Raw genomic sequence first — 26,182 nt, 5'->3', positions numbered from 1 at the left:
AGGGAAAGGCTCATCTGGTAGATAGATGGTAATAGTGTCCTGGATGTTGCTAGCTCTAAATGCAAAAGGCTGATAAGTAGTTTAGTTTATTCTACTTAAAATTTTGAGGCAGTATGATCTAGAGGTTGGAACATGATACTGAATGCCACAAAATTTGGATTCTAATCCAGGGTAAAAAAGTGACTTGATATGTGTGGCCTGCATTAATTATAATTTCCATCAGCATCCCCTTTGGTAAAAGACAAATAATACTTGCTTGTCTAATAAGCAATATGCAGCTCTGGCAGTGAGAACCTCTAGCTTCGGGTTCTAGAAAGTGGCCACAGCCCGGGCTGGTGAAAAAATGTGTTTTTGGCTATTTTACTTATTCAAGTGAAATAAACTTAAGCAAAGAAGTCAATAAATCACATCCTCTGTTCCAAGAATTCTCAACTGTATGTAAATTTTTAATATCTGAACCTCAAAGCCTTTATTTCATAGGAATACTTTTCCTAGTTAAAAAAACCCCCAAAAACCCCACCTTACTAGATCAGGAAAAACCTGAATACTTTACTCAGTTTCGTTTCTTATTTTATATTTCCAGGTTCTTTAATTCTGTTTGACATACTGTCCAACCAGAAAGACTTGGCTTCATCAGGAAGCTCTGGCTATCTCTCTGCTGTAAATGGGGTTGTGAAAGATGTTGCTATTTCTGATAAGCAGGTACTTTTTGCATGTCTGTTTTTAGGTAGATTAATCTTGTTTTTAGTGGGTGTTTCTCATGTCAGAACTGTTCTGGCCAGTTAAATGCTACACATGATGCAATAGTAAGTTTTAACAAACTAATTATGTAGATGATTTGTGTTTCTATGGTCTGTAAGTTAAAAGGAAGAGTGAATGTATGAGCTTAAAGAGGCCAGAGTCTCAGCAGGGGCCATTGTACCTACTGGTTTTGAGTATCAAGCTGGGTTGCAGACTTTGTTAATCAATATTGGCCCTTCCATATGGTGTAGGACAAAGAATCGCCAAGTCTGTTCCCTGATCTGTAGAAGAAAGGTAAAGATATGGAGGGAGTGCATTTGTGTACATCATGGATATCTAAAAACCATTGTCAGATTTAGTAGTTGTTATTTAGCTTAGTTCAATATTAGTTGAAAAGTTTGTTGTTTGTATGTGCCATTAAAACTTCACATGTGATGATTAACAGTTTTAGATGTTAACAGTACTGTTTTTCATTCCTTCTGTCTGACAACCTGATTATGCTCCTTTGATCTTGTCTTAAGATAACAGAAGATACCAGTTCATTGGGTACTTCAGTTACTCCCTCTAGTGATGAGTCCTATGAACCGAGCATGGATGATGAAGTTCCAACCTTGCAGAAGACTCTGGAAATGCTCAGTCTTACCGAATACATCAGTATATTTGAAAAAGAGAGAATTGATATGGAATCTCTGGTACAACCAGTATTTTCAACTATAATTGTAGGATGGACAAATGTTTACTTTAGAGTTTCATGTCATGGAAATAGTTAACTTATAGGCAAAAAATCCCAACTTTAATGAGACATGACATTAAGATGAAATACATTTTATGGCTCCAGGACTTCTTATGCTGGGTAGATTTTGTTGTCCGATTTTTGCACATATTTAAGTATCTTATATATATATATATATATATATATATATATATATATGCTTGATTTTTTTAGAGCAGAGGTGGGCCAAATGTAGCCCATGAGCCGGATGTGGCCCGCCAGGCCATTCTATCCAGCCTGCAGAACCCCTAAAAAATTTAGAAAATTAATATATATCTGCCCCTGGCTGCCTGTCATGCAGCCCTCAATGGCTTGCCAAAACTCAGTAAGCGGCCCTCTGCCCGATATAATTGCCTGCCCCTGTTTTAGAGTCATGTAACATTGTAAAATAATCCTGCTTTCTTAGATTTCTTAACTCGTTTTTAAGTTGTATTTTTTTGTAAAAAATGGTGTCATTTATTTTAGCTGATGTGTACAGTTGATGACCTGAAGGAAATGGAAATACCTCTTGGACCAAGAAAGAAAATTGCTAATTTTGTAAAAGACAGAGCAGCTGAACAGGTAAATGTTCACATAAGGTATTTATGTTAGGTTCTCATTACCACTCACTGGGTGCATCTATGCGTGAGCTTTTACTGTGTAGTTAACTAAGTAGCTCCACAGTAAAGCACTACTGTCTACACGAGCACTGGTATTAGGGTGCAGTAAATTAACTCCTCCTTAATATAGTACTGTTGAGGACAGTACTATCTTATGGGACAGTCATTTACTGCACTGCAATGTATGTGTGAACAGTGACTGGGGCAGCAGCACTTCCAGTTGGGATGGAGCAGCCCTGGGCTGGCAGCAGGCTCAGGGGGTCACCTACGTGGCTCCACACTCTCGTGCTCCAGCCAACTCCTCCACTGCCTGCTGCTAATGTCCGGAGCTCGGGGCTGACCCCCTCACCCTTCTGCCAGCCCAGGGCTGCTCTGTCTCCAGTTCAAAGTGCTGCTGTCTCAGGTGCACGTGTAGATGCTGTGCTCAGGAGCAATGTACTCCTGTGAACACTGCTCTGGAGTTTCTTGTGTTGCATTAATTGCAGGTGCACCCATATTTTTTCTGTTTATATTAACTAACTTTTTGGTGCTATATAGTAGCCCAAATGATTTCACTCCTTTTATATCTAACATGCTTATTGTTGTCACGTCCAAGCACAGGTTAGATTGATATTGGATTGTTTAAAGTATCAGATACTTTGATGCTACTGTCACCTCCACCCCCCCCAGCCAAAAGGATAGGTTTTTGTATGCATAACAATGCAGAAAATTCAATGTATGGTTACATTGCAATTCTAAGCCATTTTCTTGTCCCTTGGACCAGGAATACCTTGTTAAAAATGTTATCTATCATTAATTGCTGCAGCATATGCTCAGTCATAGAAATCAACTATAAAGTTGTTTGAAAGCAGCCCATGCTAAACATGTTCCAAGACCAAGGCCCATACTGGGCAAAGATGCTGGTGAAACCTGCCATAAAGCTGAGTTAGGACAGCCTACCTGAATAAGACATAGTAGCCGTTACACTCTGTCCCCCTGACTCCATTTCAGGTCACAGTGAACCACAACGTCAAATACATCTCAACTTCCTATTCATTCCCAAAGCTGAGTAGTGCCTTTCTGTCCTGTTTCCAATTATTTCTGTTTATTCACCAGCCTTTAATGTCTGGCAAATGTTACCAAATGCGTATGTAGATGAGAGGCTCTGTTGCCCCCTCTCGTGGCCTGTTGCATGCAACTGGTGTGGCCCTGCCCTCCCTGGGGTGGAGCCAGACCAGGCAGCTCAGTGCCTTGTCTACATACACGTTTTTGGAGGGTCCCAAGATTCATGACAAGACATGCAGTTCCAGTTGCAAGTGGGGGCTAATTGGCATATGTTTTGTGGGGCATATCTGGAGTTCACATACGTACTGAGTAGTGCTGAGCTCTGGGGTAACCCTGGCTTGAAATGCTGTTGACTTTGCTGGGGTCCAGCCCAGTGAACTATATCCCATATCATGAGCTTTTTGCCTTTAAACTAAATACACGTATGCAAATCAGTATGGGTACCTTTATTTCAAACCCACTTATTTCAAAGTCAGCACTTTCTGGTCCCCTTCATTTTGAATTAAATGAGTTTTTCAAGTATAAAGTGTTTTTTGGCAACTTTTGGAGGCACCTACACTATTTCTTTATAAAGAATTTTCTGCCCAACTGTTGAAAATTGTTTCAAGAACCTGGGGGATTTTACTAACAATGAGCCTTTCACTGTGATGTTACATGATATAAGATGGTCTTTGCTATATAACTGCTTGATTTGAAAAAAGTTGGTCATATTACGTGTGTGTGTGTGTGTGTATAAAAAAAAAAAAATCTTACTTCATCAGGTATACTAACTTCCCTTCTTTCCTAATATACTTTTAGCTAGACAAGGTTAAACCAAACTATGTGTTTATATTGTCAGAAGAGCATACAAAATCAAATAGTCATTACAGCTTTTTTTTTCAAATGCCTAGCTGCAAATCAGTGGACCTCAGATTCTGAAGTTACGTGTTTACTTCAGAATATTTTGCCCGACCTGTTTTATTTTATGCACTGAATTACTATCAAATAACATGTATCAAAGTGAACAGTGCTGGTGGGCAGATCATATTGGCTCATTATGAATAGTTTCTTTCCCATGCCCTAATCACTACATTCCTTACTAGATAAAATCGGCTTTTACCTTAGTTCCTCCTATCCTGGGGGGGGGGAATTGATGGGATACAAAATGCATCAATTTGGCTTTGAACAGGAGCCTTAATCATATCTGCTGTGATTGAGCGTGTGGAGAAATGAGGAGGTAAACGTAGCCAGGTCTTAGGTGTCTTAAGACAAGTTTACTGTGCTGCTGCCGCAGCGTGACCTAACTCAGAATGACCCCAAGTACGTGCCACCTGTTCTTGCTTGTATGCTTCAAACCTGCGAATGCGCGGGTGAAGTTATTCTAGGTGTTGTTCAGCAGTTGATGTCATGTAGACCTAAAGGGGACGACACCCCAGACCTGAAGTGAAAAAATGTGACTGGGTGTTATACTGTCTGAGAATTTTAACAAAAGTTTTGCTTGAATTTTTCCGAGCTTTTTAGCAAAAACTGTCTTTTTCATAACTGTTGACAGACTCACCTATATGAAAATTTGTGAAAGCTTTCATTGTAACCAGTTGCTGCTGATTTAAAAAGTACCACCGTCAGCGAATCCAGAAGCAGTGAAGGCTCTGATAAAATGTTGAGGTAGTGAATCATGTCAGGCAGGGGTATGGACTAGATACTCTCCAGAGGGCCTTCCTTCCAACTCTGCTTCTCTGTGATTGTTTAAAGCTCAGAAATTTTGTTTGAACAGTGAAACTTACTTTGTTATATTACTGTTGATCAGCACACTGCACTGATGTGTTGGCATGGATTAATGCTGATGTAGAGAGATTAAAATAGTAACAAAGCAGGTCTGTTTTATAGGGAACACTGTAGGCCACTGAACAAAAACTGGAAATTATCTTTAGAGACTATATTGATCGGAGCTAGATTTGAGTACGACTTAGCTTTGCCTTTGTGTCCTAGTCAGTCCTATGACATACCCCTGTATCTTTTGACCTTGAGTTTGTGCCCTTTAATTGTTTTTGAAATATCATTTAACCTAATTAATTGAAATCCATTTTAATTAGTCACTTAAAAAGGTATTTCTTTTCAACTACAGGTTCAGATTACTTCTTTAAATTGGTGCTTTAACTCTTAACACTAGAGCTTGGTGTTAAGTGTTAAAATCACTTAATAGCAGAATACTCTAAAACAGCTACCAACTAATTCTAGGTAGCTCATGACTTCTTGTATACACAGATAATTCTCTCTCTCCTACTCTGTAGTCAGGTACTAATAATCTCTGTGATTTTTCCAGAGAATAAAGAAAGCTAATTTTAACTTCACTATAAACAATACTAGTTGTAAAGACTAATGAATGGAAGAACGCTCTCTGGCTGTCTTCTTTTAGTAATCTTAACACAAACTAAACTTTGGTGTTACCACATCTAGTTACCAATCCATCATCATCATCTGGAAAAAATCAAAGAATGTGGTGCTTGCTGTTTCAGCAATACAGTTTGGCTTCTTTGTCTTTTATATTTAATCCTTTATTTGACTTCCTGAAAGTTTTCCTGCTTCATGTGCCACAAATCCTTAATTTTAGATTCCCATAGTTATGTTTACCAATTCAGGATTTGGGGGAGGGAGTGTGTGGTGAGGAGGGTGGAGAATAGCGTGTTCCTGAGATCTCTAGTAAATCAGTTTAAATCAAAGCTTTGTTTTAATAGGAACAGAAAAAGGCAATAACAGAAAAAAAAGCAATGATGCAAGCTCAAGAAACTGCTCAGAAGGCAAAAGAAGCAGTTTCTTCGGTCTCCTCTATAGAACGTGGTAGACTACAGGAGCAGTCAAAGAGAAAGCTTCCTGTGGGTGCCTCTGTTTCTTCTGTGAGCATTGAATATGAGTATTTTGAAGTTGGTACTGGCCAGGTAAGATTGTATAACTTCAAATGATTGGTTTAGAACAGTCTTGTATGTGTTTTCTTAAGGCTGCTTTAGTATCCCACTTATAGTCAGGCATAGGACTTCAGTATCTGTCAGTGTGCAGGTAGGTTGGGGAGGGTTGGCTAATGTAACCTGGGCTTGTCTTTTTAGCAATGAAGCCATCACGATTCATTTTTTCCCTTTCAGCAGCCCAGTAAACTATGTTTAAACCACGCTACTAAATCATGGTTTCTTACATTAAGAGCATATTATGGCTGCATTGCTGAGTGGTCAGTTAGGTTTTCATAGATTGTAGGGGCTAGAAGGGACCTTGTAGATCATAAGGCGCAGTCCCCCTGCACTAGGTTTTCTTTGGATACTTACATATTTCATTTTTTTGTAACTCTGTAGATCTAAAATTTGAATAGCCTGTTGAACTATTCATTAATTTCTTAAAGGTGAACTATTCCTTTTTTTTTTTTTTTTTTTTTAAAGCACTGATACCTCCTCTTAGTTTGGGTTAAATCCAGTAAAGAAGTGTGAGTTTAAGGTGTCTTTGTAAGTGTTCTCTTTATAGACAGTGTTGACAGATCATTTCAACGAACCAACTTCACCAAACTTAGGAGATCAGTGGGGGAGGCACTGAGGGCCCAAAAGGTAGAGGTTATGGGAATCCATGAGGGATGGTCATACCTTAAGGGGACGATCCTCCAGACTCAGAGTGTAACAGTCCCTGAGAGAAAGAAGGGGGGTAAGAGTGCTTTGAAACCCCCATGGCTCAGCAAAGACATTCGAGAATGCCTGAGGGCCGTAAGGGAGGCGTACACCCAGTGGAAGAGAGGGGCTATCACCAAGGAGGAATACTCCTCCTTGGCCCGTGAGTGTAGGATGGCCATTAGGAAGGCCAAGGTGGGGGTGGAGCTTAGGCTAGTGGCCGGGATTAAGGACAACAAAAAGTCCTTCTTCAAATACATTGGGAGTAAGAAGCAGGCACCGGGTAGTGTAGGGCCCCTGTTAGACTTAGACGCCAGACGAGAAAGCCGAAATCTTTAACAAGTCCTTTGCCTCTGCCCCTACCTGTGGTGGGAGAGCTGTCCTGTTCCCTGTCCAAGAAAACAATCTTGAGGGTAGCACTGCCAGGCCTTGGGTCTGCGCAGAAGTAGTTAGGGATCTTCTGGAAGGGCTGGATGTTTTTAAATCTGCGGGCCCTGATGCCCTCCACCCACGGGTGTTGAGGGAGCTGGCAGGGGTCATTGCTGTGCCCCTGGCCCGGCTGTACAAGCGATCGTGGTCCATGGGCCAGGTGCCCGGAGATTGGAAGCTAGCTAACGTGGTCCCCATCTATAAGAAAGGAAGGAGGACCCGGGAAACCATAGGCCCATAAGCCTCACAATGGTCTTGGGGAAAATCCTTGAAAAAATTATCAAGGAGCACATCTGTGAGGGGCCAGCAGGGGAGATCATGCCAAGGGAAAATCAACATGGGTTCATCAAAGGCAGGTCCTTCCAGACCAACCTGACGGCCTTTTATGACCAGGTAACTAAATCCCTGGATGATGGTGTCGCCGTGGATGTAGTCTTTCTGGACTTTAAGAAGGCCTTTGACACTGTCTCTCACCCCATTCTCATTAATAAACTGAGCGACTGTGGCATTGATGCCCACACAGTTGGATGGGATTGCTGTGCCCCGGGCCCGGCTGTACAAGCGATCGTGGTCCATGGGCCAGGTGCCCGGAGATTGGAAGCTAGCTAACGTGGTCCCCATCTATAAGAAAGGAAGGAGGACCCGGGAAACCATAGGCCCATAAGCCTCACAATGGTCTTGGGGAAAATCCTTGAAAAAATTATCAAGGAGCACATCTGTGAGGGGCCAGCAGGGGAGATCATGCCAAGGGAAAATCAACATGGGTTCATCAAAGGCAGGTCCTTCCAGACCAACCTGACGGCCTTTTATGACCAGGTAACTAAATCCCTGGATGATGGTGTCGCCGTGGATGTAGTCTTTCTGGACTTTAAGAAGGCCTTTGACACTGTCTCTCACCCCATTCTCATTAATAAACTGAGCGACTGTGGCATTGATGCCCACACAGTTGGATGGGTCAAAAATTGGCTAATGGGGCGCACCCAGAGAGTGGTGGTGGACAGGTCGTACTCGACCTGGCGGGATGTGAACAGTAGGGTCCCCCAGGGCTTAGTCCTGGGGCCTACACTGTTCAACATCTTCATCAGCGACTTGGACAAGGGGGTGGAAAACACATTGTCCAAGTTTGCCGATGACACCAAAATGTGGGGAGAGGTAGGCACACTCGAAGGGGGAGAGAGGCTGCAATTAGACTTAGACAGACTACAGAGGTGGGCGGATGGTAATAGGATGGGGTTTAATGTAGATAAATGGAGGGTGCTGCACCTGGGGAGAAGGAATCCACAGCATACATACAAGCTGGGGAGCTCCCCCCTTGCGAGCAGAGAGGCAGAAAAGGATCTTGGAGTCATTATTGACTCCAGGATGAACATGAGCCGCCAATGCCAGACGGCAGCCAGCAAAGCCAACCGCACTTTGTCATGCATCCAAGGATGCATCTCAAGCCGGTCCAGAGAGGTGATACTCCCCTTCTACATGACATTGGTCTGGCCTCAACTGGAGCACTGCGTCCAGTTCTGGGCACCGTACTTTAAGAAGGATGTGGCCTGCCTTGAGAGGGTTCAGAGGAGGGCCACCCACTTGGTTGGAGGGCAACAGGGCAGCCCCTATGAGGAGAGGCTGAAGGACCTGAACCTGTTCAGCCTCAGCAAGCAGAGGCTGAGGGGGGATTTGGTGGCTGCCTACAAACTCGTTAGGGGATATCAGCAGCAAATAGGAAGAGTCCTATTCCCCCCAGCAGCACCTGGGGTGATGAGGAACAATGGCCAGAAGCTGCTAGAGAATAGGCTTGGGTTAGAGATTAGGAGGCACTATTTTACTGTCAGGGTAGCTAGGATCTGGAACCAACTTCCTAGAGAGTCCTCGCTCCTACCTTGGGTAAATTCAAAAAGAGGTTGGATGAACACCTGTCTGGGGTCGTGTGATCCCAGCGTGTGCTCCAGCCAGTGGCGGGGGTTAGACTAGACGATCTATTCAGGTCCCTTCTGACCCCTAACTACTATGAAATTATTTCTTCTGCACTGGAGTGTGCTTGTGGATTATTGGCCTACTAAGTCAAATATGATTTTTTTTCTAGTTAGGTTTAAAGTTAATTGCCTGCCAAGTCTGAGAAACCATTTATTTTATTTCATTACTCTGTGCCTGTTAGGTTTCCGTGGTTCACAGTACTCTAGATTTCGAACCAGAAATTTTCTTTGCCCTTGGTTCTCCAATTGGTGTGTTCCTCACTGTGCGAGGAGTAGAGAAGATTGATGAAAACTACAGACTTCCTACCTGCAAGGGATTCTTCAATATTTACCATCCAGTAAGTGAGAAGTGCTTCTGAGATTGAATTTCAATTAACATAGAAAGAAGGTGGAAAGAACTGCATTTATCTTCTAATAAGTTAAAAAAAATAAGGAGTGTTATAGATTGTTCAGAGAAATGGTGGCTTTTGGGAAGGTGTGCATTTAATAAATAGTAAGCCTGATTACCAAGCCCAACTGCCAAAGCCCTAGTTCATTTTCTGGAATCTAAATAGTAAACTTTAGGGATTGCTTTTTTGTCATGGTGCTCTCTCTGGCTTTTTTAATGCCTCAGCCATGGTGCTCTTTGGCACAGACAGAAGTGACAATTTTTACCTTATCTGGCCACTGAAAGCAGTTTATAGGCATGACCAAACACAAGTGCATGGCTGCAGACAGCTTAAAAAATGGCCAGTCGGGTAAAAATCTGACCCCTCGTTGTATGAGGGGTCAGATGAAGATGTTTCAAAGCAGACCCTCTTCTGTAACTTCTGTCTGCCCTGCCTGCCAGCCTTGAGCTGTTTTCAGAATGGGAGGGGAGAAGGAACAAAGGGATTTTATTCTGGAGGTTTTTCAGCCCTTGCTGAAAGGTGGGGTGGGTGTACTGGAGCCCTCTCCAGGTTGGGGGGCTCCAATTCACGCACCCCACCCTCCAGTGCTGGCTGGGGAGCCCTTAGAATGAGCTCCCTCTGCTTCCTTTCCCCACTCCCACTATGAAAACTTGGCAGCCCAGCTTTGAGCAAAGGCTATTGCTCGGGGAAACCAGCTGCAGGCTTGCAACCATTGCTACATTCCCCTTCCCTTGGTTCTTGGTTACAGTGGGGAGCTGCACTTCTGTCTGCACCCAATACGTTACTGGTACAAACCAGTCAGTTGTATGCGTTTTTTGGAACAAGAGATGCACTAGTTGTCTTCTTCTGCCCCAGCTCGCTTTCGTGCATAGTTTAGCGCAGTTGCTTCCAACCTCAGGTCCCACCTCAAATCAGCGTCGTGCGGAGTCCGCCCCTCACTCTGCCTCTCCTGCCTGCAGGGCTCTCCCGGTGCACTGTCCATGCGACTCTCACCGCTGCTGCCCCCTGTGATCCCAGCCTGGCCTGGGCTCTTCTGGCACTGCCGGGCAGGGGTCGCAGCCCAGATTTAGGGTCACAGCAAAAGAAGGGGTTGGGAGCCACTGGTTTAGCACAGTGACTACTGGTGTGCTAATTCTCTAGTGAAGGATACTCTGTGCCCATAATGCAGCACGTTAGCATTATTTTGCTCTCTTCTGTTATTATATTCCTTAGAGTGTCTGAATTTAGAATGAAAACTTACTGATTCATGAACCAGCAGCAACTTTGAAATTTAAATGAACATTAGTGAGCTAAGTATGAAACTGAAGTAGAACAGAATTCACAAATGTTTATCTTTGCTAATAGTTAACAGGTTTGGGTTTTTTATACTGACATTTAATTAAAATTTTGAGTAAATTTGCAATTTTTTATCTTTGATTCTGATTTTCCTTTCGTTTACAGCTTGACCCAGTAGCTTACAGGTTAGAACCTATGATTATTCCACACTTGGATGTAAAACCAGTTCTCATTCCACATCACAAAGGCAGAAAAAGACTTCATCTTGGTAAATAATAAAAAAAAAAAAGTCCAGATTACCTGCCTACCTACCTATATATGTTTTCTACAACTTTTTAATGTAACAAATGTTTTAAGCCACTTCCCAAGAGACTGGTGATATTTTGGGGGGCTGAGAAGGTGGGGATGCACACTGGGGGAGTGCCTAATTTGACATTCTTCTGAAGATGCTTAATTGCAAAGGGCAGGTTCTGATTGTTCTGAAATTACACCTATTTAAAGAGTCTCAAGCATCCATAATTACTAATTTTTTTTGAAAACCTGAAAATTGGAACCAGAACTCTGTCTTCCTGGGCAAGTACTCCAGTCATTAAAACGCTACATAGAACAGGGGTGGGCAAAATGCAGCCCGCGGGCCAGATGCGGCCCACCAGGCCATTCTATCTGGCCCACGGGGCCCTTAAAAAATTTACTCAATATTTATCTGTCCCTGGCTGCCTGTCATGCGGCCCTCGATGGCTTGCCAAAACTCAGTAAGTAGACCTCTGCCTGAAATAATTGCCTGCCCCTGATATAGAGGCTGGGCAGCAGCATCACCTCCTTCCTTCTCTTCTTTCCTTGGTGACTGCTGAATGACAGCTTACATGTTGTACAGAGCCCAATCCTATTGATGAGTTTTAGGCATGTTCTGAGCCTCCCTGTCATATTGGGTCTCTCTGAGGTCTTAGGTGTTATTCTGTCTAGTTCTCAGTGCCAGTGGATTTGGGTGGGAATTAGCTACTCAGACTAGAACAGCTCTATGCTCATGTAGAACTGATGCTACAGGCATGTAGGAAGCTTTCAGGCTACACTAGGGAGGCACACAGTGAGACTTTAAGTGGCTGGAGACCATGATTTGGATCACAACTTTGGACTTGAAAACTCTTGCAAATTCAAACTTTTTATACTACAAATGCAAGAGTTAGAAGCAAACTGAGGAAGAAGTCTCCTTTCTTTGGTTTGCTACTCTTAATAGAACTTAGCAAATACTTCTCTCTAACTTTTTATTTAGAAAAATTATAAGTGGCGAAAGAATGATTTCATGGAGAGAATATTTTCCAATTTCTTTTAAATAAGAGAAATGGTAAAAGATCATATTGACAGCATGATGGGCATATATCTACCAAAAAATGGGTGCCTTTGGACAGTAGAGGGATTTTTTTTATTTGAAACTTTTTTGTTTTTAGATGGGCACTAACTAAATACTTTTGGTATGGTCATCTTTTTAGAGCTGAAAGACTCTCTTTCTCGAATGGGAGCTGATCTGAAACAAGGCTTTATCAGTTCATTGAAGAGTGCCTGGCAGACACTTAATGATTTTGCTCGTGCTCACACCTCCTCAACTCAGCTGCAGGCAGAACTGGAGAAAGTAGCTAATCAGATTAAAGAAGAAGAAGAAAAACAAGTGGTAGAAGGTAGGCTGGCATTCTACTAGTGTGCTGTTAGCATATTAATATCAAACAGTTGTTAAATGGTTAAATGTTATGTCCTTGAATTACATCCTGATCTTGTTAGGGAAACCTAACTTTTCATATTTGCTATGGTATTTCCTTGTCCTGTACATAAATGTAACACTTTACACTAAAAGTCTTTTCTGATATATCTTCCCAGCTGTAGTCTAACCAAAATGAGCACAAACAAGTTTTTTCACATCTGGAGAGTTTCTGCTTTTTGATTAGGACAAAAATTTGACAGGACAAAAATTAAGTATTGGGTATATGTGCAGAAACAAAGATAAATACTGTAAGAGTATTACTTAGACAGAGATGTTAGTCTTTTGGGAGGCAAAGAGCTTGTTTCCTGCCTGCTGTGACTTGTGCGGCAGGTATTCATTTACCAGTGTGTATTGAGTTTATATCTGTGCAGAATGAGCAAACAGTTCCTTAGTTTCATGCAGGCAAAACTGATGATGGTCATTACTGCTGAGGGACACAGATTGCAATAATTTGCTTTTGCAGGTAGATATACTCTTTGGACTTAATCTCAATATCAATCCATATGTTCATTAATCTGTTTGCTTCTTGATTGTGATAATTATTGACAGCGATGGAACTGAACAGTCAGGCATGATTGTACTTGTGACTGGCTGAAATGTTACTACTTCTTGAATTGTAGTTGAAAAGATCACTGAAAGTCCAGATCTTTTGAAGGATGAGGATTTATCTGTGAAGGTTGGAATGCTAAATGGAGGACGCCGTATTGATTATGTTTTGCAAGAAAAACCAATAGAAAGCTTCAATGAATACCTTTTTGCTCTACAGAGTCACCTGTGTTATTGGTAAGAATTAAATATTCACTTCCACACATCCACAAAAATTGCTTTCCCAGTGCAATTACAGTTTTAACTCTTTAATACATTCTGTTCTGAGTATTTTTAATAACAAAATCTTGGAGGATCCCCAAAATACCATGCACATACACTTCATTTCTGATTATCTTTTGACAGAAATATATTTTGCCTGTTCTTCAAAATGGGGCTTAGTGAAGTGTTATAAAGAACATATTAGGTGCAAGCTAGAAACAATAGCAAGCAGAAAATAAGTAATTTTGCTGTGATATTGCTAGTACACATCAGAGCTGAGGTAAAACTGGGTTATCTTTGACACAGCAGTGTACTATGAACTGTCCTGAAAGTGAATGTTCCAGTGGCTACGATGGTAGCCTAGAACTTGGGAGGCCATTTGTGTGATCTTGAGCAAGCCCTGAAGCCCAGTTCTTTTTTTTAAAATGAAAACCAAAGGGACTCTTGAAATGTGTTTAAGTGATTTAGGATCTAAGCCTTTTTGAAAATATTACCCTTAGTCTCACTACCTTAATTCCTTGTGCTGAAAAACCATTTTCCTGCCACCCAAAGGTGTTAGGATGATAAGGAGATTAAATATTATCCAGTGATCAGGGTTACAGTAATAGGGACCATATAAAAATGTCTAAAGCAAGTAACAAATATGTGATGTAGGTCAAGTGTCTTCTTTGGGAGAAATATTTTCTCTTCCAGTTTTGAATCATGATGGAAAGGAAAACCATTCTGGTGATTTCCTTGCTTGTTATGTGGTGAGGCAGGGATTTTAGTGCATATGGCCATGTCAGCCTGGGCATTTGTTTCCCCGGGGACAAGAAGCAGTGCCACTGCTATGTGGCCCTGGGGAACACCTGTGCCTTGACCAGTTAACCCAGGTGGGGTAGAGGAGTCTGGGGCCAAAACTGTGCTGGTCTCAGCAGCCTTATGTGGGGGCCTCAGGGAGCTGCAGCCAGGGTGATCCTGCCGCTAGGAGCCTGGACAACAGTTGGGGTGTGACTCAAGCTGGTTAGGCTCCATTTTTGGGCAGTGTGCGCTGCCACCCAGGTTTTTTTTTCACGTGGGTTTTTTGGCCCTGCGATGTCCCAGGATCAAAAAAACCTCCTATGCTGCAAGGTAGCAGTGCAGGAAACACCTGAATGTGTGGTGTGTTGTGCTGCAGGTGGGTCTGCCGTGCCGCATACCACATGGCTGCACTCGTCTGGACACGGCTTATGAATTTTTAGCATTAGGAAGTTTTATTCCAGAGGGACAGATTTTCTACTCAATATAAATCAGAATAAAATCTATTCTTCTGTTTAAAGAAGCCTTCTGCCACTATCTTCTTCCTATTTTTGGCAAGATCTCATCACCAACTCAATATGAAATATTCCTTGGCTTCTAATGTAAAGCTGAGTAAAAGCCTTGTAAATGTCTATGTAACTTTTTTGCTGTTTTTGAGTGGTATGCTAATTCAAGCTATCTCCAAGAGCATAAACACCTCAGTTCTTTCTGTCTGACCTGCAATTTCAAAGTCATGTTAATAAGCACCTTATCAGGGGAATGCTGGACTGCTTTTTAAATCTCAGACTTCTGATTTAAATATTGCCTGTGTGCATTCACATGGAATTTGTACACACTACTCGAACAAGTTAGAAATTGGAAGACCTACTTTAGGCCATCTGCCCATCTCTCTGAAAACATTCTTGCTCCATCTGAGCCTCCTGGCCTGAACTCTGATTTAATTTTTCTTTGTTTGTAATTTATCCCTTTTTAACCCTGCTAAGTTAGGAATTCTTTTAATTCTTTATTTGAAGAGTCAGCTCTTTAATAGGGTTCCCTTTCTGGATATCTTACGTTTCTGTGGCTGCACACTTTTATTTATAGACTGACCTATCTTGCAGATGGTGTTTTCAGTCTACTCTACTTAGAGTTTGTCATGGTATTTTTGGTGTGTGTATGATATTGTTGCTTTGAAACCATCCAGTCCTTTAATTCCTGTCCCCGCACCCGAGGTTATCATTGAATGTCACTCTCAAAAGTACACAAAGCCATCTACATAGCATTATCTTTTTTTTCTGAAATGTGAACAGCTTTTACCCCAAAAACAAATTTATATTCCTTTCTCCAGTAGGATGCTTTGCCTTCACTTTACCCCTGTTCTGAACTGGATACACACAACACATGCTTGTAACAATGATCATTTTCCAAGCAAGATGAGAGCACCGTGAACGTTTTGATAACTACATTTTTTTCAAATCACTCTTCCTGAAGAAATGACAGTAGAGCACCAAAACTTATTGTGTGGGGGAATAAATAGGGGGGGTAGGGACACTGTCATGAGAGTTCAACAATAACAATAAAAATTAAAAGAAACATTGTCATGGTAGATCTTGTTTTATAACTCATTACTTACATGCCATTGTTGCTCATATTGCCATCAAAACTGTTTATGGCACATGAATATAAAATGAGCAGATTTCAATATCAACATATAATCAGCCATGCAATACACTATTAAGAAAGCTATCAATCTGTTTTTTTTTCTCTTACACATTCTTAATTGCTCACTTTGTGCATCTTATAATTGTGCAATAAGATGCATAAATCTTCCATATATGTGGCATTGCCTGTTTATTTTCAGATGGTACATAAACTGTATTTGATAACACAGCTTCTATATAAAATGAGCAACAACTGATCCTAAGAAACCAAATGATTGCATCTTGTTGCAAATGGCAGTTGATACTTGACTCAACAAAAGGAAACTAAACGAGCTATTTCCAATTTGTTTTTCCTCTTTGCTAAATAAAACTAGCTTTGTAATTTTTATAGTCAGAGACACGAGTAGGTGCTTACTAGCATGTGCCAAAGTGCTTCTGGAAAATAAAATAAATAGTTTAAAAAATAAAGCATGAAGCTTGAAATCAAACTTTATTGAGTCTCTTAGTGTTTCTAACAGGGGCTCTTACTGTGAAATATACTGCCTGGGGCTGGATCCAGCCCACAGAGCCCCATAATCCATCCCCTGGTACTGCCCCTCTTGCTGTGCCTGACCATCCCTACATGCAGCTTCTGGGGTGTGTGCTGCCTGCTGCGCTCACTTGGGCCAGTGTCCTTGACTAACCTAGTGGATGCTGCCTGTGCTGGAGCAGGCATAGGAGGGGCATAGTTTGATCCAGCCCATGAGTCGATCCTGTGCCATTCATCTGCCCAACGGGGCCAGATTAATTTGACCCCCCTGATTTTAAAGCATGGTAAATCAATTGCTGACAGCATATGGGATATTCAGATTGATGCTCCAGTCGTTATGTCTATGAGCAGTATCAACTATTTGCCTCTAGTCATTGGATTTCCCCTGAGCAATTGATGATGAATTCCCATAGTAGTGATTTTCTTCTTCAAGGACATGCAGCATCTTGTCTGTATTATCTTTATTCTAAGTAGTAGTATTTATTTGCCACAAGGTGGCAGTCTGTAGTTATAGTTACCTGCCTAAAAATTCGTTGTTCTTTTGCATAATCTGAGTAAGAGCAGTGCAGTGGCTAATGACCCAAGAATTCAGATTGTCCTCTTTGTGGAATTGTGTGGTAGCTTTACATTAAGGCTCTTGTCATGCTCGTTATAGCCATCAGTGGCAATTGCAAAAGCATTTTTGCCATTCACTGTCTAATATTTACATATTTGATTTTAAAAAAACTATTTTAAATTGAACATTTCACTTTTATTTTGTAATAGCCATAGATGTGTGTAACATCTTACAGACAAGTCAGTTTCTTGGGGAGAGGCCTTAGCCCTCAGAATATAAGATGAGGTTCTGTAACAGCCTATGATTAAGGAGGAAGAGAGGAGTATAATGAGATACTATGCCATTTGAATTGTTCTTGGTTTGGGCAGGAGAATGATTATTTTATACAATTATGTAACATATGCACGCGTAATGTTCTGATTGGGCCTGATAGCATATCCTGAAAGTATAAGTGTGGTGCCTGCCCACCAGGAGAGGTTTGTTCAGAGACTTGGGAAGGATATTCTGAATTCTGACTTTGGGGTAAAAATCAGAAAAATGCAAGTTGAAGGCTTGATAGATGAGATGTTGGCAGGGTATGTGCTGGAACAGGAACTTTAGGACAGCAACTGTGATGGGATACCAAAATGGAGGAATTCAAGCAGAAGAATAATATTGAAGTGGTGGATATGACAACAAAGAAGATTTTTAGTTGCAGCATATTAAAGGAGAGGTGAAGTAGTGAGGACAGGAAGGACTTAATTGCTCTAACTGTCACAAAAGATAAGACACCAGCCCTGTTAACAGTGGGGATCAAGAGGAAAGAATGCAAATGAAAGCCTAGATGAGAGGCAAATGGCAACTTGACAAGTCCAGTGAGAGAGGTTATGAGCCTCAGTGATCAGGAAGATCATGTTGCATGTGTATTTTTTTTCTACAGATACCAAATGTGCTATAGGTTAAGGTGAGGTGTGTCTCTGAAGAAATAAAGTTGATTTATAAATAATTAACAAGCCTTTTCTGTTCACAGGGAATCTGAAGATACTGCCTTGCTGCTTCTCAAAGAGATATACAGAACTATGAACATCAGTCCTGAACAGCCACAACACTGATGTAAGGATACCTGACTTTGTAAGTTTGTCCTAATATTATTTCCCATAATTATCCCAGTATAATTTAGTGAGAATGGTACCAGAGATAACTTACTCTCCTCTTTCCTCTAAAATCTACAGTGTGAAGCAGAGAGTTAGACAATTTCTTTCGAATACTGTAAAAAGTAATTTCTAGGTTTATGCGTACATTTTGCTTCCTCCTTCTGCCCCTTCAAAAGGGTAGATTAGACCAGAGCTTTTGCTATAGCTGATAGCAAGAATCAGCCTGACGTGAGCTGTATTTTTCCCCCACCGTTCTTTCCCACCACAGTTGTATAGAGAATATCTAAATATAGTTAGTGGAACCTGCTTATAGTGACAGTGGTCATGGGGAAATTCTTTGTATAATGCAGTAAATTGAAAAGCAATCCCAACTGTTCAGTGTCACTGCAGTGTACAAATTGTAGTTATAGCTATAGTGATATTCCACCCACTGTTAAAGTGCGTGTTTGCTGGGGAGTTGGGGAAAGCTGAATGACTTTCCTTTTAAAAAGCTCCCCTGCCTGGGCAAATGCATAAGATCTTAAATGTGAAATGCTGTAAGTACTCTGCTGGAGTAAACTGTAAAACATTGAACTCAAGCTATTGTATAAAAGTTTTACATACTTGACCATTTTATGTATTTTTTTATTCAGTAGACTAACTTGGCTAGTAACACTACAGAGCTTTGAGAATTGCAGCATAAATTAGACTCCTGGGAAAATTTAGATCCGTTCAAAAAGAAACTATAAAATACACTCTATATTGGGTGTGTCTACATGTGCATTTACTGTGCGTTAAATTTACTGCACAGTAAATTATTGTGCAGTTAGAGGGTTTAGGCCGGCATGTACACGGCAGGCATTACAGCTCAGTAACACTGTGCGTGGACTGAAGTCAGCCCACATACGCAGTGTTACTGCATAGTAAGGTGTCTACATGTGTGCACGATGCAGGTATCAAATTTATACCCAAGTCGGCGTAAGTCGCTATATTTATTGTGCAGTACTGGTGTACATGTGTAGTTGCGTGCCCATACTGCACAGTAATTTAGGTTACTGTGCAGTAAATGTGCACGTGTAGACGCACCCATTGTATATAAAGATGTATCTCTAGTACAGAACATATCTAAGAATTAAGTTTTCCAGTTGAGTGTCCTCAGTCTGAGAATTTCTCCTGCTATGCACGAGGTATGAGGTAGAGCTTGCACTCCAGTCAGGCACCATATTATTTAGCTTTCCGCCTTTTTGTTTTGGGTCTTTTCTTCTAATTGTTGGACTTAAAGCAACCAAGCCAGTAACAGCTGCAGAAATCAATAAAGTGGGGAGCTTATTTTTCTCTTGGTTGTGGGTCAGTGAAATCAGATTCGTGTTCAATGGCAATTGCTTTGATCTCATTTTCCATTAGGGACCATTAGGAATATGAAAATATTAAAAAACAAAGAAAAAACTTACTGACTTTCTGGAAAGTCTAGAAAAAAGTTCCCGATTCCTCATGATTACAGTTACCAATAAAAATCCAGAGATGCTGATGCTCTCCCAGTTTAGTAAGAGCTCAGGGGTTTCAGTACTCAGGGAAAGTATCTGAATGTTCAGGAGTATTCCACGTGCTTGAAGTGTGGCTTGTACAATCCTAATAATAGGCTTTTATAATGGAACACTTCTGGTACTCAGAGTATCAAATAGCCACTATAAATGATTGCTGACGGGCATTGTGCACTGGCTTAATGTCAGTGCTGGTCTGTTTTGCTGAAATGTCATAGCCGATCAACTGCACTTTTTTTTCTTTCTTTTTTTTTTTCCTTTTTTTTTTTTTTTTTGTAAGTGTAACAGAATAAAATGAAAAACCAGACTTGAAACTACTGCTTAGCCACACAATTGCTTATCAGTTGTTTAGATGCTATATAGAACACATCAAGTCATTGTAATTGTAGAGTTGCTTTCTCTACTTTTGCTTCTTAAATGGTTCCCCTTATGGACTAAAAAAATTACTGAAATGGTTCTCAATACCCATGTTTTTGGTTTGTTTAGTGGCAGATCATGATACAACAAATACACAGTCTCTGATTTTTGAGCTTCAGCTAATAGACATCAATTTCCATGCAAAGGAAAGAACATGTGAGGTTGAGATATTGTAGCCTGATCCTCTCTTGCCTAATGAACAACAGTCAGTCAGGAGTGTGGGAACAGATGTAATCGCTTTAGGATCTATTAGGGGGTATCCCAGCCCTTGGCTAGTCAGTAAGCATGTGAGACCAGGGTTAAAGTCCAAGTGTCCTGGCTGGCAGAGTATTCTGGCCCTTAATTAAAAAAAAAAAGTAACGATATTCCATGTCTTCCCTTGATTTTTTTTTTTTTTCAATAACAAAAAGGTTTTGCTTACACAATATAAAGCACCTTCAAGAAATCCTTCTGTGGGAAGAAAAGTTAGGATTTTCTTAGGCTAGTGAGAACAATCACATTTCTGCAGTATTTTGAAGTTTCAGAGCTTTTAAGGTTTTGTTAAGTCTTTAATATGTGAAATAGATAAAACTCAATCAATGCAGTGTGGACGCAGGTCTTTTTACTCTGTGAGATCTGGAAGAAGATCTTTTTCTGTTCCATTGTTAAGAGGTAGACTGAGCAAAGGAAAAGTTTCCAGGTTTCATAAAGTCATAAAGCTTTTATTTTGTAAAATATGTGGGATGTTGGTAGGTATTTTTAATTCCTGAATCTATCTTTTGGAAAAGTCTGGGTTATGAATTATGATTGCTTATGAATTGACTGTAATACATTGTAAAATATATATCTGGAATAACTGTGATGCTGCAGGGTCTACAAGATGTGGATTTCTCATGGTTTCAGGAATAAAGTCCTGAACCTATGCTATCCGAGAATAATAATAATGTGATTTCCAGAAGCACAGAAGTATAGCTTAATTGAAATAGAAAATGATGTCAAGATATAATCATTTTTTTCATAAGGTGCTTTATATAGCTGGCACTTGCAGGTATAATTTTTTGACTCCTGAATAGTTTTAGTGATGCAGTAGTATAACAAGCAGAGTTTATACCCTGGGCAAACTCTGCAGGAGAGGCACAGGAGTTGTAATGAGTCTCCAGTTGCTGCTGCTGCTGCCTGCACATGCTCTGGATGCCCTGGCTCTTGTTTGTAAATCAGTAGCAGTGTGGTGTAGACTGTAATGTCAGTTTGGGGAAGATTTTGGCGCTCCTCCTAAGTCAGCACCCAGGGGTTGGTGCCCCTCTCATCCACTCCTAGTTACTCTACTGTAATGGTGGCATCTGAATTGCTGCTATTTTCTTTTTATTTATTTCATCATAGCTATTTTAGACAACTTAATACATTTTCTAGAGTTGAACTGATACATTGGTCCCATATTGGATTGGCACCGATATAGGGAAAATTGAAAGTATTGGCAGTTGGCTTTTTTTGCTTGATGTGGCCGATAATATGTCCAATAAATATGCTGTGCATGCACATGGCCAGGAGTGCAGCCTGGTGGCTTGGAGAGCAGCATTGGCTGGTATTTCTGTTGTTGGGGGAGGGAAGGGGCGTGGTGGGGGGCAGATAGAGGCCCCCCACCCGTGGGGGCTCCCGTGGTGAGGGAGGGAGTGGGGCAGGGGCAGGCGCTGCACAGCCAGGGTGGGGTAGGGTGTGGGACAGAGTCACGGATTGTCTGAGGGGTGCGGGGGGGCAGCTCCCGCTGCTACATGCACCCCAGGAGGGCATGGGGGACATGCCCATTGGGCTGCCATTGCAGGCTGGGGCCAGAACGGCACTGGCTTCTTCCTAGGGGGGGAGGAGGGTGGGCTGGGGTGGGCTACCCTTGGGGCGGGTGGCAGCGGTTCTGGAAGCAGGGCTTCAGGGGGCGGAGGGTAGGGCGAATTTTGGGGTGGCCATCGGTATTGGCCCAAAAAGTCTCTATCGGTGCACCCCTAAAATTTTCTCTCTTTTTTTGGTGGGGACGGGGAGGTGTTCCCTAAGTCTCCTCCAAAAGACACAAAAGATACGTTATAATTTCTGTAAATTCAGAGCTCCTAAACTCTGGCTTCAAATACTATAGCACTTGTGTCAAATGAGGTAAAATAGAATTAATTATATAATGAAAGCATCTCCATGGTCAGAAGGTAGGGTCATATTTAAAGTTCAGGTTTTCGGGTTGTGGGGTTGGGTATTATTATTTGCAAATGAAGCTGGGTAATTTCCATTACCATACCGCCATCTCTCCCATTTTACTTTCATAATTCTCATCAGTAGAATGAATCCACAAAATACAAAACTTGGGATGTTTTTTAAAAAGCAATGAAAGGTGTTTGTGTGTTCTTAATTGGTTTCTTTCTTTTCAAAAAGAACATTAACCTGTCTATTTTTTCACACTTGTAGCAGTGTGAAACTAGAAGATCATCTGTTTAAACTTTTATGCGTGTGTGTGAGGGTATTTTGTTTTGTCTTTCCGCAGTTGATCTGCTGTCAGTGTTGCGGCTGACCTGCTGAAAAACCGATTTGAAGAACTCCCAGTATTTCCCTAGTCACAGATGATGGGGCAGGAATCAGACTGTCAACGGCAGCCTCTTCTGTCAGCCCAGAGCTCTTGGATTTGGATTACTGCCTCCTTGTTTCACTTCAAGAAAATTGAGAACGTTGAAAAGCTCAGCACCACTGTTTGGTCCACGTAATTGGAATGACACTATTTCAACCTTTGTAAATCAGCTTAATTGTACACTTGCCAAATATAAGTGACCAGTGAAGCATATTTGTGGCATGCAAACTATTATTTCTGCCCCTCCGTCTCGGCTGTTTCATTTGGCTATCAGACATCTAGTGTCCATCAAGGCCGTATGTTCTGAATTAAAGTAAGGACTTGTTGAGAAATGGGAATAATCTGCTTTTCTTAAAACAACTGTTGTTCCATCTTTTAAAAACAAAATGTGAATTTTAGTCATAAGCTGCTTTAGTACAAATGACATCTAGCTGTTTGTATTTACTAAGACAAGTGACCAGAACCAATTTCTTACTACTGTAAGCTTAATACTGAGATTTTATAAAACCTTTTCAAGCCTCTGTTGAAGGAGTTTTCTTCTGATAGAGGTAAAATGACTTTTTGCTGTAGAAAATGCCAGAAGTTTGTTGCAGTTGGTTCAGCCTTTATATAACTTGTTATGTAAATGATTCAGGGAACAAAGATATCAAATATCATTTCAATTTAGTAATTATGTAGATTTTAGTGTGGCTTAGTGGCTACTGCCTTGTGAGAAAATGTAGATGAATGTAGAGACTGTTTGAAGCTTGTGAGAGCAAAATCCAACAGGCAGAGTCAAGACCTATGACCCGCGCTCCGTTTTCATCTACTGAAATCAGTGGGAGTTGGATGGGATGAGGTTTTATAGATTTGTTTCTCTGTGACCACTGTAACTTCCTTCTGGCTTCAACTTTTAATGCAAGTTGTTTCTCATTTTCTTAATAGTAAGTACCTATAACCCTAATGCAGCCAAAATTTGCTTCTGTTGCTACAGTAGGTGCATTTTGCTAATGGTTACATAGTGGATTCTCATGGAACACAGTTGTTTGTTTGGCTTTTTTAAAGTATATGTATAATACACATTTTTGTGTATATATTTTTGGTTAGTATAATTAAAATACTCTAATGTCAGTTGATCTTTACAGCAAGGTTTTGTACATCTCCCATTGGTGATTTAATTTGTATTCTGACTATTTGGATGCTCGTGGTGTCACTTCCTCATTCTGAACATTTGGTTCAATGTTTACTGCAGTAAAGTTTTCCTTCCACTTTATTTTCACTTAACCAAAAAATATCACCAGAAACTGAGAGCGGAGCCTTTTGCCTGATGGTACAACACATGGAAAAACCCAAGCCCGTCAGTATTAAACAAAGTTTCTCAACAGCTTTCAGATCCTTACAAATGGTATTCAGGTCACGTTACCACTAGTACAGGATAAAATACCAAAGCATATAAGATGTAAAGGTTTCTGAGAATCTTCAGCTGTGTTGAATGTGTGCAGTGTGCTGAAGTGAATACGTAAAGGCAAACCAAATAAATTTAATGGGAAAAAAAACTCTAGAGAATATTGCATATGACTTCTACTTTTATACTAAAGCCACATTCTAATGGGAATTCAGCTTGCTTTTTGATTTTGTTCATTATTATGAAAGGAAATAACTGCTTCATTTGTTAACAGTAATAATTTTTCTGTTGTATGTTACTTGCATATTTTAAAGCTAATAACAGTTTCTAATTCCAAAGAATTTGTACTTATTTCTTTTTACCTCCCTAGACTTAATAAAAAGACAAGGTAAGCAACTATTTGGAGTGGGAGGGGACATTTTTGAGAACATAATCTCCATCAGTTGAAAATGTGTGTTGTGTTGTAAACATTGACTTTAAAAATTGCAAGTTATTTGACCCCTGTATGTACCAACTTATTTCTGCTTACTAGAGTAACAAACTTCCTGATTTTTTTTTTAATCCCATTGGCTTTATTGAAATAACAAGCTGGATTTGGTCCCATTCGTAACCGGCCAGAACTTAATACAGGTTTCCTTGCTTTATGCTTTATCGGTTCTGGATGTGCAAATTCACGCTTATGCAATAACCCTTTTAATAGAAAAATTTGGTTATATTCAAGGTAAATTCATTCTTATGCAGTTGGTGTGGTAGAAGCCCACAGTCAGCTGCTTTGTGTGGTGCATTGTAGGAGTGATGCCATAGGCTGAGTCAGGTGGTGTTGCCCGGGCCAGGCTACAGCGTCGGTCCCTGCAGCCCAGTGTGGTGCCCTGGGAGCCGGGAGCCGTGAAGCTGCCTGGCAGCAGCGTTTGCGGCCACCGCTCGGGGCAGCTGGTGCTTGTGCTTCTGGAGCTGCAGCTGCCCCAGGAGTGGCATGATGCCATGTGTGTCCCGCCACTGGGCGGGCAGGGGGCGCAGCACAGCCCAGCAGCACTGCTTCCAGGGCAGCTGCAGCTGGGTGCAAAGTGCAGCGCGCAGCAGCAGCAGCTGCCTCTGCCTGGCTGTGATCCCAGCTGTGTGCACACCCATCACTACCCCTCCTGCAGCTGCCCGGAGTCTGCGGTCCCGTGTTTGCGGGGGCTGAACCCCCTTAGTCCCAGCCACCCTGCGCTTGTGTATACTGTCTGCTGTTGGTGAGTACCAAAATTGTCTTGTAAAAATGGTAGAAATTGGTCTGGGGGTCAGTACAACTGAGGTCTATTTGTTACATTGTAAAGTGGATTCCCTTTATGTGAGTTTGAGTTATGTGCCATTTTCTAGGAACGCTTGTACAGCATAAAGCGAGGGAAACCTGTATAGCAGTGCTGTTGGTGAGGCACAACTGTGCAAAACCTGTTGGAGGTAGTGGGACATCTTTTGACCAGAATTTTTAATTGCCCATGAACAAGTCTTTTATTACTCCTGTCTTCAGAGCAGGCAACTAGAAGAAGAAATCTTTTAAGTAGATGCTAACTGGTAAAGATGCTGTCTAGAAGCAATTGAATCAATAAATATGATATCCCACAGTGCCAGTCCAGAATACCATTTAAGCCTGTAGAGCACTAGAAAATGCGTTATAGGAGATAGTGTTCAAGCAAGAGAATGCATTTAACTTCTGTGCTATTTTTGCACTTGGTAATTCTTGATTTTTAGCTCCGTAGGCTGTATGTTTTTGAGGCAGGTTTTTTGGGGTTGTTGGGTAGGTGTGTGCGCATACATTTTGAAAGCTAAGACTTTGGTGCCTACATTGAACGTTTAGGTGCCACTGAGAAACTCCAAACGCTTTCCCAATGGTAGTCTAACCTCTAAGGACTTTAGGTGTCTAAAGTGTCTGCTGGTGGGCATTTGTTAAACTGTTGAAGTCTTGCATAAGCTGGGCATGTGTAACCTCTGTATACATTGAATATAATGGGATGGAGCAGGGGCCTATCCAGAGGGCATATGGTAGCACAGTGACACCTCCCTTTCAGACCATCCATGAACTTCCATCCCCAACCTGCCTTCTCCTCCATGTTCAGAAGCATCTCTTGTCTTCTTCCATTCCTTCATCTTCCAGAGTAGTTGCTTGTCCCCATCTGATCGCGCGGGGCGGCGGGGCGTGTTGCAGCCAGGCCTCACGAGAAGCTGGTTTAGTTAGGGACATTAATGGTGGTGGTGGCAGTGGGTGCGCTACC

General features: G+C 41.4%; 1 protein-coding gene across 1 annotated transcript in view; it reads left to right on the top strand.

Annotated features, from left to right (window-relative positions):
• SEC23IP (SEC23 interacting protein) overlaps nt 1-26,176 on the top strand; it is a 36,681-nt gene extending 10,505 nt beyond the window's left edge. Inside the window, exons 9-18 of the mRNA XM_025200194.1 lie at nt 584-702; nt 1,263-1,433; nt 1,979-2,074; nt 5,871-6,071; nt 9,355-9,510; nt 11,002-11,104; nt 12,324-12,509; nt 13,210-13,372; nt 17,908-17,990; nt 22,466-26,176. Of these exons, the coding sequence (XP_025055979.1) occupies nt 584-702; nt 1,263-1,433; nt 1,979-2,074; nt 5,871-6,071; nt 9,355-9,510; nt 11,002-11,104; nt 12,324-12,509; nt 13,210-13,372; nt 17,908-17,989 (1,277 nt within the window). The 3' untranslated portion in view covers nt 17,990; nt 22,466-26,176. The remainder of the gene's footprint in view (nt 1-583; nt 703-1,262; nt 1,434-1,978; nt 2,075-5,870; nt 6,072-9,354; nt 9,511-11,001; nt 11,105-12,323; nt 12,510-13,209; nt 13,373-17,907; nt 17,991-22,465) is intronic.
• The last annotated feature ends 6 nt before the right edge of the window (nt 26,177-26,182 follow it).

Source organism: Alligator sinensis, unplaced genomic scaffold, assembly GCF_000455745.1.
Source record: "Alligator sinensis unplaced genomic scaffold, ASM45574v1 scaffold527_1, whole genome shotgun sequence".
In the NCBI taxonomy this organism is placed as follows: Eukaryota; Metazoa; Chordata; order Crocodylia; family Alligatoridae; genus Alligator; species Alligator sinensis.
Note: the sequence above shows the minus strand (reverse complement) of the source record. Positions and strands in the feature narration are given on the sequence as shown.